This window comes from Phytophthora infestans, genomic scaffold, assembly GCF_000142945.1.
Source record: "Phytophthora infestans T30-4 supercont1.21 genomic scaffold, whole genome shotgun sequence".
Taxonomy (NCBI): Eukaryota; Oomycota; class Peronosporomycetes; order Peronosporales; family Peronosporaceae; genus Phytophthora; species Phytophthora infestans.
In genome coordinates, this window is record NW_003303738.1 from 1017063 (window position 1) to 1027814 (window position 10752).

Genomic DNA, 10752 nt, shown 5'->3' on the forward strand with positions numbered 1-10752 from the left:
AGCAATAGATAAAAATGCAATATTCAGTATCCCTGCATCTGTGCCTTGATCATGGCAGTTTTGTGGGTCCGTGCCACGGCAAGGGGAAAAGGGGGACAGCACTCGCGGGGTCAGATAGCTGCCGTGTGGCTTGTTTTTCCAATCGGTGGTTGTGAGAAAAAAAAATGCTTTTCTCGGAAACAAAAAATAAATTCCATACCTGGACAAAATTGGCTGTGAAATCTGGATAATAGCATGCCGATAAAAAAAAATTCGACGGAATCAGATTCAGATTGGACTCAGATCGTACTTAAGCCAACTTAGTGCCATCAACAGAGAATGCGGGCCAAACGGCCCGTCGCGGCTCGAGGACTTCTTCCCAGTGCAGGAGGTGGTAGGCGAGGGCGCCGAGGCCAGCAGCCTGACGCAGGTTCCGGCCAGTGTGGGCTTAAGCAGGTGGTCCTGGAAGGCCTGGATATTGCAGATTTCCGTAAGACTGTGAAGACCAAGATCTTCCTGGGCTACACGTCCAACCTCATCTCTAGTGACCTGCGCGAGACACTGCGCTTCCTAGCGCAACATAAGATGGTGGATGTGATCGTGTCGTCGGCTGGTAGTTTCGAAGAGGTTTTCATCAAGTGTCTGGGTCCTACATACATCGGAGACTTCTCTTAAAAGGGCAAAGGTCTGCGTCGCCGTGGCATTAATCGTATTAGCAACTTGCTGGTGCCTAACGACAACTACTGCAAGTTTGAGGACTGGATGGACCCCATTCTGGACAAGATATTGGAGGAACAGAAGACGCAGCGCACAGTCTAGTGTCTGTTTACGATGATCCATCGATTAGAAAACGTCAGAAGAGCACCGATGACCTGCACAAGCTCTGGTTTGTGTGCTGCTCAAGGAACGTAACGCCCTGCTCACGGAGCTTCAGCAATGCCGTGTCAAGAACCTGACGATGCCCAACCCGTCGCGACGGACGAAGGTCAAGAAGTCCATGGCTCGGATCAAACTCGTGTTGCACGAGCGCAGTGACATCTACAAATCCAACCAGGCCAAGAAGGCTGCGGAGCAGTAATTAGAACGGAGATCAAAAGGTGACACAATACAGATGACGGGGAGTGAGCTTGTCCTAGTTCGGCTATGGCTAAATTTTGATCATCGATTATCGAAAGACACTGACCTTAGATGGTCTAGTCTGACCATGTTATGGTAGGGACTACAGGGAACCCGAAAATGCAATACTAAGATTAATACATCGATGTGAGCTGAGTAAATTAATAGTTATTTGCATTATTCCGGCCCATACTCGAGCGTACCTTGTCCACCGCACTCAGGTCCCACAAGTCGCGATTGTAGTTCAGAAACATTATCATCTCAAGCCTGGCTGGAGACATTCGCTTCCGTAGATCAGACAGCACCAGCTTAGCAAGAGAGAAGAAGCGCTCACACTCGTTAGACGTTGGCGGGATGTACGCGACGTCAACGTAGTGCGAACGCTTCACGACCTTGCGTTTCTTGAACGCTGCTCTCACAATAGAGCACTCCTCGGCGACTCTTGAAGACGACCGTTCGAGATCAGGCGACCTAAATTCAGTGCAGGCTAGTTTTTCCGCAACGTTTAGCGCCTCCCCACGCTGTAACTTGCCCAGACCTTACTCTAAATTGGGGTTGTTCACTACAGATGCCGTTGTTGACAGCCGAGGCTTCAGGGCTGGGTACTCCTTTACAACCTGGTCAAAAGACGTCGCGAAGCGGACAAAGTAAGCGTAGACTTCGGCAGCTCCTTGGTAACGGCTTCAAAAGCTGCTAAATCTTTAAGAAGCGCCTTGACGCGCTCGTGCTCCGCACGCCGTAGTAGGAGAGGTTGCACATCATGCTCCACGAGGACATTGAGGCCCAGCTGAACAATTGCCGGCTGGAGTTTGGCGTAGCGCTCTACCATCTCGTACGTGTTCGACCATCTGGTGTCGTTCCTCAGCAGAGGTGACAGATGGGAGACGCGGCGAAGAATGGCTCTACCTTTGATCGTACGCAACGTGGACATCAAGGTATGGACCTTGGTTATCAACTCGTCTTCGTTCTTGAGGAAGTCCTTGACCGCTAAAATAAAGCGGTGGCTAGCGCATCCGATTAGCGGTATAGCACCCTCCTATCGGCCAATGTACTGGTTAACGGAGCAGTTATCGCCATCCATGAAATTCACTGCGCTCCAGGGCTTGTTGTATCGCGACAGCGTATCAGCGATTAGGTCATACTGGCTCTGTGCGCTAAGATCTTCCTCCGTCTCAACAGGCGAGAAAGCTAGCAGCACAAAGCGACATGATAAGCACTCTAAGTCCTCGTAGTACTCACCGGCCGCGCTGCTACCGGTTTTACCGGTATTACCGATGGCACTGCCAACTACCGCAAAGATTGCAACGTAGTGACGGTTGCTGCTTGTCCAGCCGTCCAATACGAGACCAAATGATTCGGGTAACTCACTGGCTACACGGCCCTCAACTACCTCGAACAGCAATACTATATAGCGGAGTAGCGTATCCTCTGACACGGTAGAAAGTGCCATATTCAGCCGGGTGAGCCCTCGCTCCACAAATGCGAACGGGAGGCGCTCACAAATCACCCATTCGAACCAAAGGTGCAGACCCCGCGTACGTTGGCTAACTAGGCGAAGGTTTAGGGAATTCTGGCGGCGCGCAGCTTCTTGGGCTTCTTGCTCATAGTCCTCGTGGTTGCGTCATAGGTGGTTTAGTAGATTCGTGTAGCCGTTGCCCTTCTTGTACTGCTTGCCGCAGGTCGTGCAGTTGTAGAAGCCGTCACCAACCTCAGTGAAGAGCATTGAGCAAATTTGGCTGCTCGTTAGGACCATGATGGGCAGAGAGGGCACTGTACCGGTAGAGGGGTGTCCAGAAGACTGTAGATTGAATTCTAAATGGATGTTTTGTAGGTTTGGACGTGGCCGGCAGCCTGTATTGTAAATGGCTGGTAGCAAGCGACCTTGTGGACTTTGTTGGCCTGTACCTTGGCAATTTATGAATGGATTGTAACAACTTCAAAAATGAATTGAGGGGTAAGAATTAATAATTAAATTAAAAAAATAGGATTCATTTTTATGCATATTATTTTTTCGGGTTCCCTGAGGGACTGAGTACACTCACTCAGTGCACGTACAGATCTTCGACAAACAACAATAAAATAATTCGGTGAATGCCGATTTTCCAGCATCAAAGCATTGAATATTTCTAGCGTCTCGTTAAGCCAGTATCTAAAGCAAACCACTACAGCTATTAATTCGTTATAGACCTGCCGCAGTTTTAGATAAATCCAGGTTCTTCAGCCAGCGCTGGAGGATATCAATCACCTCGTCCTTCTTCTCCCATAGCAGCCAGTGGCCACCGCCGTGTACCAGTTCCTGCTTGAGATTAGGCATCACGCGAGGCATGCCTGCAGCCAGCTCAGGTTTGAGAATTGGGTCGTCCACAGCGCCAACGTAGAGCGCTTCATGTTTGATCACACGAGGCAAGTCCTTCTCATCCTCAAAGTCGCACTTGCGCTGCGAGTAGTAGCTGCATGATCCGAAGAATCCCGAACGCGAGTACTCGGCTACGTAGTAGTCCAACTCAGCGTCCGACAGCAACTCGGAGCGCTGCGTGTGCACGGAGTCGGTGGAGTCATTGACGTTTTCTACCATCTTCAAAAACTCGAAATCCCCCGCGAACTCGTTTTATTTACGATACATGGCCGTGAAAATGCGACGCGGGTCCTTATCGAGCAGCTTAGCCGCTCTTTTCGAGTCTCCGAGGAGCTTCATGTACAAGAACTGAGGGATCGCGGGGATGAGCTTGTCGTACTCCACGCAGGCATCGCCTTGCGGGAAGTACGGCGTGCAGATACCACATGCAGCGATAACGCGCTCCGGATGGAACAAACACATGCACCAGATCAATGCACCACCCCAGTCATGACCCACAAACACAGCGCGAGGAATGTTGAGGAAGTCCAGCAGTCCGGCGAGGTCCCCCGTCACCTTCTGGTGCCATAGCCTTCGACGGTTTGGGGAGTTGAGCTGCGACCGAATCCGCGCAAGTCCGGCGCGACCACGCGGTGCGTTTTAGACAGCGCTTGGATCTGGAATCGCCAACCAAACCATAGATCGGGCCATCCGTGGACGAGCACGACCGGGGTGGCGTCGCGAGGACCGACGTCGATGTAGTGTAGCGTGAAGTCATTACCGACGGGTGCGTACTTGCGCTCTCATTCGTCCCAAAAGTGGGATGCCGGGGCCATGGTTGTTGCTGGTTGACGGTGGGTTCGTTAATGCCACAGCCTACGCACTGACAACATACCGGAAGTCCTAGTGCGCTCCAAGCGGCATAAAATGACGCAATACGTGCCACCTGCAAAGATTGGAACGCTGAGCTTCGAGGTTATGCGCTGTCGTCTTTGATCGCATAAGTCAAACTTCAAAGTAGTCCAGAGCATGGCCAAAGATTCGTTTTTTTACCAACTTCCTCCACCTCAATCTATTGCTCCAGTTACATATTGTACCGGAGCTTGCTACAGTCCGATCAGGGCGCCAACACGTCGTGGTCAGCAACGATAACACAGGAGTGCACGACCACGACAAAAAAATCAAGTCGTTCAGCGCCGTTCAGGTCGGTTGGAGCACCATGAAACCAAACACCTTCGGGGATCGCTTACTCGCTTATTGGCGGCTTCACGGTGACTTGGGACTTTTTGAGCCACTTACAGGATCATCTTGAGCGGGTCCTCCACCAGCTCCTTAAAGGTAGCTAGCCACTGCGCGCCGACAGCGCCGTCAATGACGCGGTGGTCGCAAGCAAGCGTGGCGGTCATCACCTGCGCGTACTTATAAATCTGCTCAGCGTTGGGGTCATCGTTCGGCACCACCTTCTTCTCGATCGTGCCCAGACCCAGAAGACAGGCCTGGTCCGGACGCACGATACCTGCCAGCGACTGCACGTCGAACTGGCCCACGTTGGAAATCGTGAACGTGCCGTTGGCCAGGTCGACCGACTCGAACTCACCGTCGTTGGCCTTGGCCACAGCAGCCTGCGTCTCCTTGCTAATGTCGTCCAGACCCTTGCGGTTCACCTGGTTCAACACGGGGGCCACAACGCCACCGGCAGACGTGGACACCATCAGGTTCACGTTCACGTCCTTGAATTGACGGATGAACGAGCCCTTCCAGCTCGAGTTGGCGTCCGGCACCTTGCGCATAGCGAGCGAAGCGGCGCGTACGATGAAGTCGTTCACAGACAGCTGCTCCTCCTCGCCACGGCCGGCGTTCAGACGTGCACGCGCGTCCAGAAGCTTGTCGATCGTCAGGTTGGTCGACAAGTGGTAGTGCGGCACGTCCAGCTTCTGTTGCGTGAACTGCTGGGCGACGGCCTGGGCCTCCGGGCTGATCGGGTAGTCCGTGTAGTTGGCCGTGGCGGTCGGTGCCGCAGTAGCAGCCGCAGCAGGGGGCCGCAGCGTCCGCAGTCTGGGCCGGAGCGGCGGTTCCAGCAGCCAGAGCAGCGTCCACGTCGGCCTTGACGATACGGCCGTTGGGGCCCGAACCGTTGATCACAGACAGCACGGCGCCAGACTCACGAGCCACCTTCTTGGCCAGAGGGCTGGCAAATACGCGGCCCGAAGCGGGAGTAGAAGCAGGAGTAGCAGCGGCCGGGGCCGGCGTGGCCGGAGCAGCAGCCGGGGCGGCCTCAACGGCGGGCGTGACCGGAGCGGCCTCCACAGCAGGAGCGGCGTCGGCCGAAAAGTCCTTGAAGGCGGCCATATCCTTCTTCTCCATTACAGTGACGAAGATCGGCTGGCCCACGGCAATTTCTCCCGAGCCGGCCTGCACCAGGATCTTGGCCAAGTACGAGTCATCAGTGGCCTCGTAGTCGACGACGGCCTTGTCCGTCTCCACCTCGCAAACAACGTCGCCGGCCGAGATCTGGTCGCCTTCCTGCTTGTTCCACTTGGCAATCGTACCCACCTCCATAGTAGGGGACAGCGCTGGCAGACCTACAACCTCGTGGTCGGGCAGCGAGCTGAAGCTACGGGCCGACATGGCCATCGAAGCCTCACGACGGGCCGCAGCGCTGGCGTGGTGCACGTCAAAGACGGCCGCACGTTGCCACACGTTCTTGTTGCGGAGAGCAGTCTGTATATACACGGCCGATAATTCATTTAGTACATTGTTAACATGTTGCGGCCACGCCTGTAGGACGCACCTGGAAGCGCTGCATGGTGTCTGGCAGTCGTGACCCGTTGAGTGATGCGGACTCCAAGCAGAAATGGTGGGTGTGATGCCTCCCCTCTTTTTAACCGCTAGGACGAGTGGATTGCTTCTTGCTTACTAATATCAAGAAGTAACCCCCGCTTTTGTCGCGTACCCAACACAATACTTAGTGGTATTGGATGAAAAGAATTTGAGTTTTGGCCTATCGGCGCCCGTGTGCCGCAGCACTTTGATTTGATGTTTGCATTCGCGTGTCTCTGTTCGTGCTATGGAGTTTTTGATCCTCTGACGTTTTGGTCCTGTAATCGTCGAGCCACTCGCTTGCAAATTTTCTGGTATTTAGAAACGGACCAGATCGTATTTCCGTAGATCGTACATAAGTGGATTTTAGCTCAAGCCAGATCTGTACGGTTAAAAATTCCCAATTAAAGAAGAGTGCACGGAATTGTTTTTAAGCGCACAATATCAAAAATGAAAGGTACACCGTTCACCCACTACTTCGAAGTAAGTAGTAAATAATAATGGAGCACCGATTTAGCAATCATCCCACAGATTTCATTTCTACCTCAAATCGTTGAAAGACAGCAGATTCTGACTTGCGCTACTGTAAATGCTTTAGTTTTTAGTAATTAGAAGTGGATTTAGCACAAATCAAATTCCAAAACGCGTGAGGAAATCGTAAGTACACGGTTAATAGTCGTGACACTACACCTTTTCCAGTCCAATAAGGCCAAGAGCAAATGGTATTAGCCAAGTGCGAGAGCAGTTTGGCCAACAACAAAAGCGAATTGATAAAGAGCAAAGCCAAATTGGAAGAACTACTACACTACATATGCACTTACACAGTGATTGCGTGTCGTGATGCACGCACTTCGTCTGGCTCGCTTCAACGGCCTACAGGCATGTCTTCGAGGTCCGTAACCTTCACGTGAAAGGTGAGCTTGTGGCGGTAGCATGCCTCGCACAGACCTGGTGTAGCAACCTCAGGGAATTTCGAGCGAGCAGCGCGTGTGAGATGGAACTGTCTGTGCGCCTTCATCGTGACACCTTCAGGGACAGCAAGAATGTCTGCACGGTGCTCGGTCATGTAATCCTTAACAGCAGACTTGAACGCAGAGAATACATTCTCAATCGGGTTCAGCATGGGCGAATAAGGCCCAAGACGCAGCAGTGTAGCACCAGCAAACTCAGGCTCCTCAAAGACGTGCTCAGCTCGAGCATGGCATGGCGCGTTGTCTAGGACAAGAACGACGTTGTCGAGATTCTCAACCTTTCGCAGCGTGGCTCGGATGAACTCGTTCGAGTTCAGATACTTGTTGCCGCCGAATCGCAGCTCGTAGTGCACGACGCCGCCGATGCCGATGCACGCAATCACTTGCAAGTTCTGGCCGCCACCAGCAAAAACTTTCTTCACAGCACGCTGGCCACGGCGGCTGCGCCCTCTAGTGCGAGTAGACCAGAGATTGAAATTGGTCTCGTCCATGTAGATGATCGTCTTACCAGCCGCTTGATAACGCTGCAGCTGAATGAGATAATCAGGGCGCTTAAGCTTGTTCTGCGCAGTGTTCATGTACTGGGGCTCTTTGTGGAATTGCTTCATGGTGATTAGAGCAGCATCGAGGTGGTTTTTCACGGTTTGAGGGCACACCGTTACACAAAGCGATGTCTCGAGCATGTCTGCAAGCTGCCGTAGCGTGAGGTCGGGGTCAGTGGCGAGCTGATCTTGTAGGAACTTCACGCATGCTGGGGTCATCTTTTGCGCGGTTTTTCCACCACGAGGCGCCGGGCTGATCACGTCCTCAAAGTTGGGGTAGCGCTGTACCCAATTGCGAGCAGTGCTGAGATTCACGTTGTTGTCTCCAGCGACAGCTTCCCAGTCGAGACCATTACGGGCAGCCTCAAGCACGCGAAGCTTCGTGTAGAGCGTGTAGCGGCGATACTTAGTCGGCATCAGCGTCGAAGGGAGAAAATGGAGGAATGAGACCGAAACGAGAAGCCTTTGAGGCGAGGAAGATCTCGCTAGAGTATGTTGAAGCTCGTGAATTCCCCTTTGGGCTCGGTTTGAGGCTGCTTATTGGCGGAACCAAAGAGATCGCGTGCGCATTGGCGGAATGAAGGAATGCAGAGCGTGTGAAGGCGCGAAGCCTACGTGCGCTGCCTACATACGCAGTCATTCACTGCGCTAACGAATGATCTTCAAGTATGCATATTGATAGGTTGCGCCAATTTGCCTTTGCTCTTCATCAATTCGCTTTTGTTGTTGGCCAAACTGCTCTCGCACTTGGCTAATACCATTTGCGCTTGGCCTTATTGGACTGGAAAAGGTGTACACCATTTCCCGACCAAACATCAATATTTACCAACCAAACTACAAAGCGAAAAAAACAGGGACGCACACAATAGGGCTCAAAATTACTTACTTGGAATATGACAGAACATTGTTCAATTTCTCAAATTCGTAGCAAATTCGTATTTTAGATTGGTATATCGTTAGATTTAAGGTAGTTTTTGGCTTTGATCTGCACTTAGCGAATATGGTAGTCTATCGGAACGCATGCTCCAATAATTACGCTGACTCGTACTAACTTCACAAATACAACTCCGTATCTTGCTTTTATAGGTGACAATATCACAACTGTGTATCGTCGTCGCTACAGTCTTCTTCAACTCCCATATAAATGGAGCATGAGAGACTAGTCCGCCGACGGTATGCCGTACGAAGCCTTGCCTGTCGATTGGCTTGATAGCGCTTCCGCTTTCTTGTTTGCTTCTCGAGTGTACTTGCTCCAATTTCGCGCAAACGAGTGTCGTACTTGGTGTTGTCATTTCCGTCATCGTTCCGAAGAGGCCTTAATCGAATATTGACATTTGTAAGAGCGACACAAGCCCGAAAGTATAGGTCGTAAGAGGTCTCGTCAAACTTCCACTTGTCGGAACAAATTCCCCACAGAGACTTCAATCTACCGAAAAAATTCTCAACAATGACACGGTCATGCGCGAGCTCGTCGTTAAAGCTGGCGTCCTCGAGCGAGAGCGGCTGCAGACGCCCGCTTTTAATGGGGTGAATTGCTCGGTACTCACGCGCCATACCCTGGTAGCCCTTATCGACTAACACCGCCCATTCTTTCGGATACTTGTCTTGTAGTCTCCCTTCGTCTCGCACATTGGCATCACTAGAGTGTTTGTGAAGAGCTCGCGAATGAAATGCTGCGTTCCTGCGAAAAATCTCAGCGTCATGCGTGCTCCCACCGGTGTGCTCCGTGCAATTAATCGCGACACCGTTCGGCAGCACCGACACCTCCACTTTGTAGCCATACAAGTGGTGTTTGCCACTGTAATAGCGTAAGCTCTCGCTCATGCTACCACTGGGTTTGTTAGCATGCTGAAAGGTAACGTCCGTAGCATATCGAGCATACGGGAAGTACTTCAACCCATGCCCTGATCGTACAATCTTCCCCAGTGTCCACTGGTCATTCGCATTCTCTACGTACATTTCGTAGAGAATAGGAGACAGTATATCCATAAACTTGCGGATCATTTTCTGAAAGTGGATGGCGGGATTCTGAAAACTCGAGCAACGGTGTCCCATTTTCCAAGATGTTTGAGCGAACTCAGCGTCATAAAGAAAACGTCGCGCGCAGCGTAGCGGCATTTTTACCGCGGCCCACGTTCCATTTCCCCTGCAAATGAGGGTACACAGCTGCCCAAACATGGTCGAACTCCTCTGGCGCAAAGTTGGTGAGCTTGAGCACCCCATCGGGCCCTTCAGCTTGTAAGCAGAAGTCAAAGACGGACGGCAAAGTTCCCACGCCGGAGTTGTCCCCTTCGTCATTGTCGTCTCTGCGGCTGTGTACGACGATTTGAGCGACCTTTGCCTTGCGACGTTCCTCCCGCTCAAATAACTCGGCAGTGGAGGCACGAAAGTCGGCCTCGTTGAGCGTCTCAGCGGCGCGGTCTTAGCGGTCTTGGGAGCGTACCATAGTGGCCTAATATTGTAGATAGAAAATTCGGAAATGACCGAGGAACTGCATTTTACGTCTTGCATTATCTCAGCAAACAGATAGGGCGAATAATGGCTACTATCTCTTCGCATGCGAACTATGAAAATATATAGCGATCAAATCATCAGATGTTTTCTATCCACATGTGTAAACTCCATTCCAGAATTGTACTACAGCGTTCCAGAATTCTAGAATGGTACTGTTACACATACTCTGTATGTACGAATGAGCTCTAATGGACAAAACAAATCATTTTACATGTCTTGCAAAATGCACTGTCACATATTCCAAGCAAACTGCAAAACTTTAACCTAAGCTCCGAATTGCATGTCATCACCTCACTCCACAGCAAAGCAATGACGCACGCAGTGCCTCTTGTAGCGCTATACAAGTCGGCGTGCTACTACACTCTCGCTCTTTTTCACCGCTTCCTTCATCAGTGCCGCCCTGTAGCGGGCCAGGTATTTACTCCGTTACTTGCTTACACTATAGTGTTGAGGAAGCTCGCAATAGGACGACTGA

General features: G+C 51.6%; 2 protein-coding genes across 2 annotated transcripts; one reads left to right on the plus strand and one right to left on the minus strand.

The window, feature by feature from the left end:
* Nucleotides 1-318: 318 nt before the first annotated feature.
* Nucleotides 319-654, plus strand: PITG_11927 (uncharacterized protein; the record flags this gene model as incomplete). The annotated part of the gene is made up of 1 exon (XM_002901349.1): nucleotides 319-654. One exon carries the CDS (start codon nucleotides 319-321, stop codon nucleotides 652-654), a length of 336 nt encoding a protein of 111 aa, XP_002901395.1.
* Nucleotides 655-3274: 2620 nt separating this feature from the next.
* On the minus strand, nucleotides 3275-6273 carry PITG_11929 (dihydrolipoyllysine-residue acetyltransferase component of pyruvate dehydrogenase complex, putative; the record flags this gene model as incomplete). Its single annotated transcript, XM_002901350.1, has 7 exons — nucleotides 3275-3663; nucleotides 3712-4022; nucleotides 4212-4274; nucleotides 4730-4956; nucleotides 5028-5065; nucleotides 5095-6151; nucleotides 6222-6273. 7 exons carry the CDS (start codon nucleotides 6234-6236, stop codon nucleotides 3275-3277), a joined length of 2100 nt encoding a protein of 699 aa, XP_002901396.1.
* Nucleotides 6274-10752: the final 4479 nt, after the last annotated feature.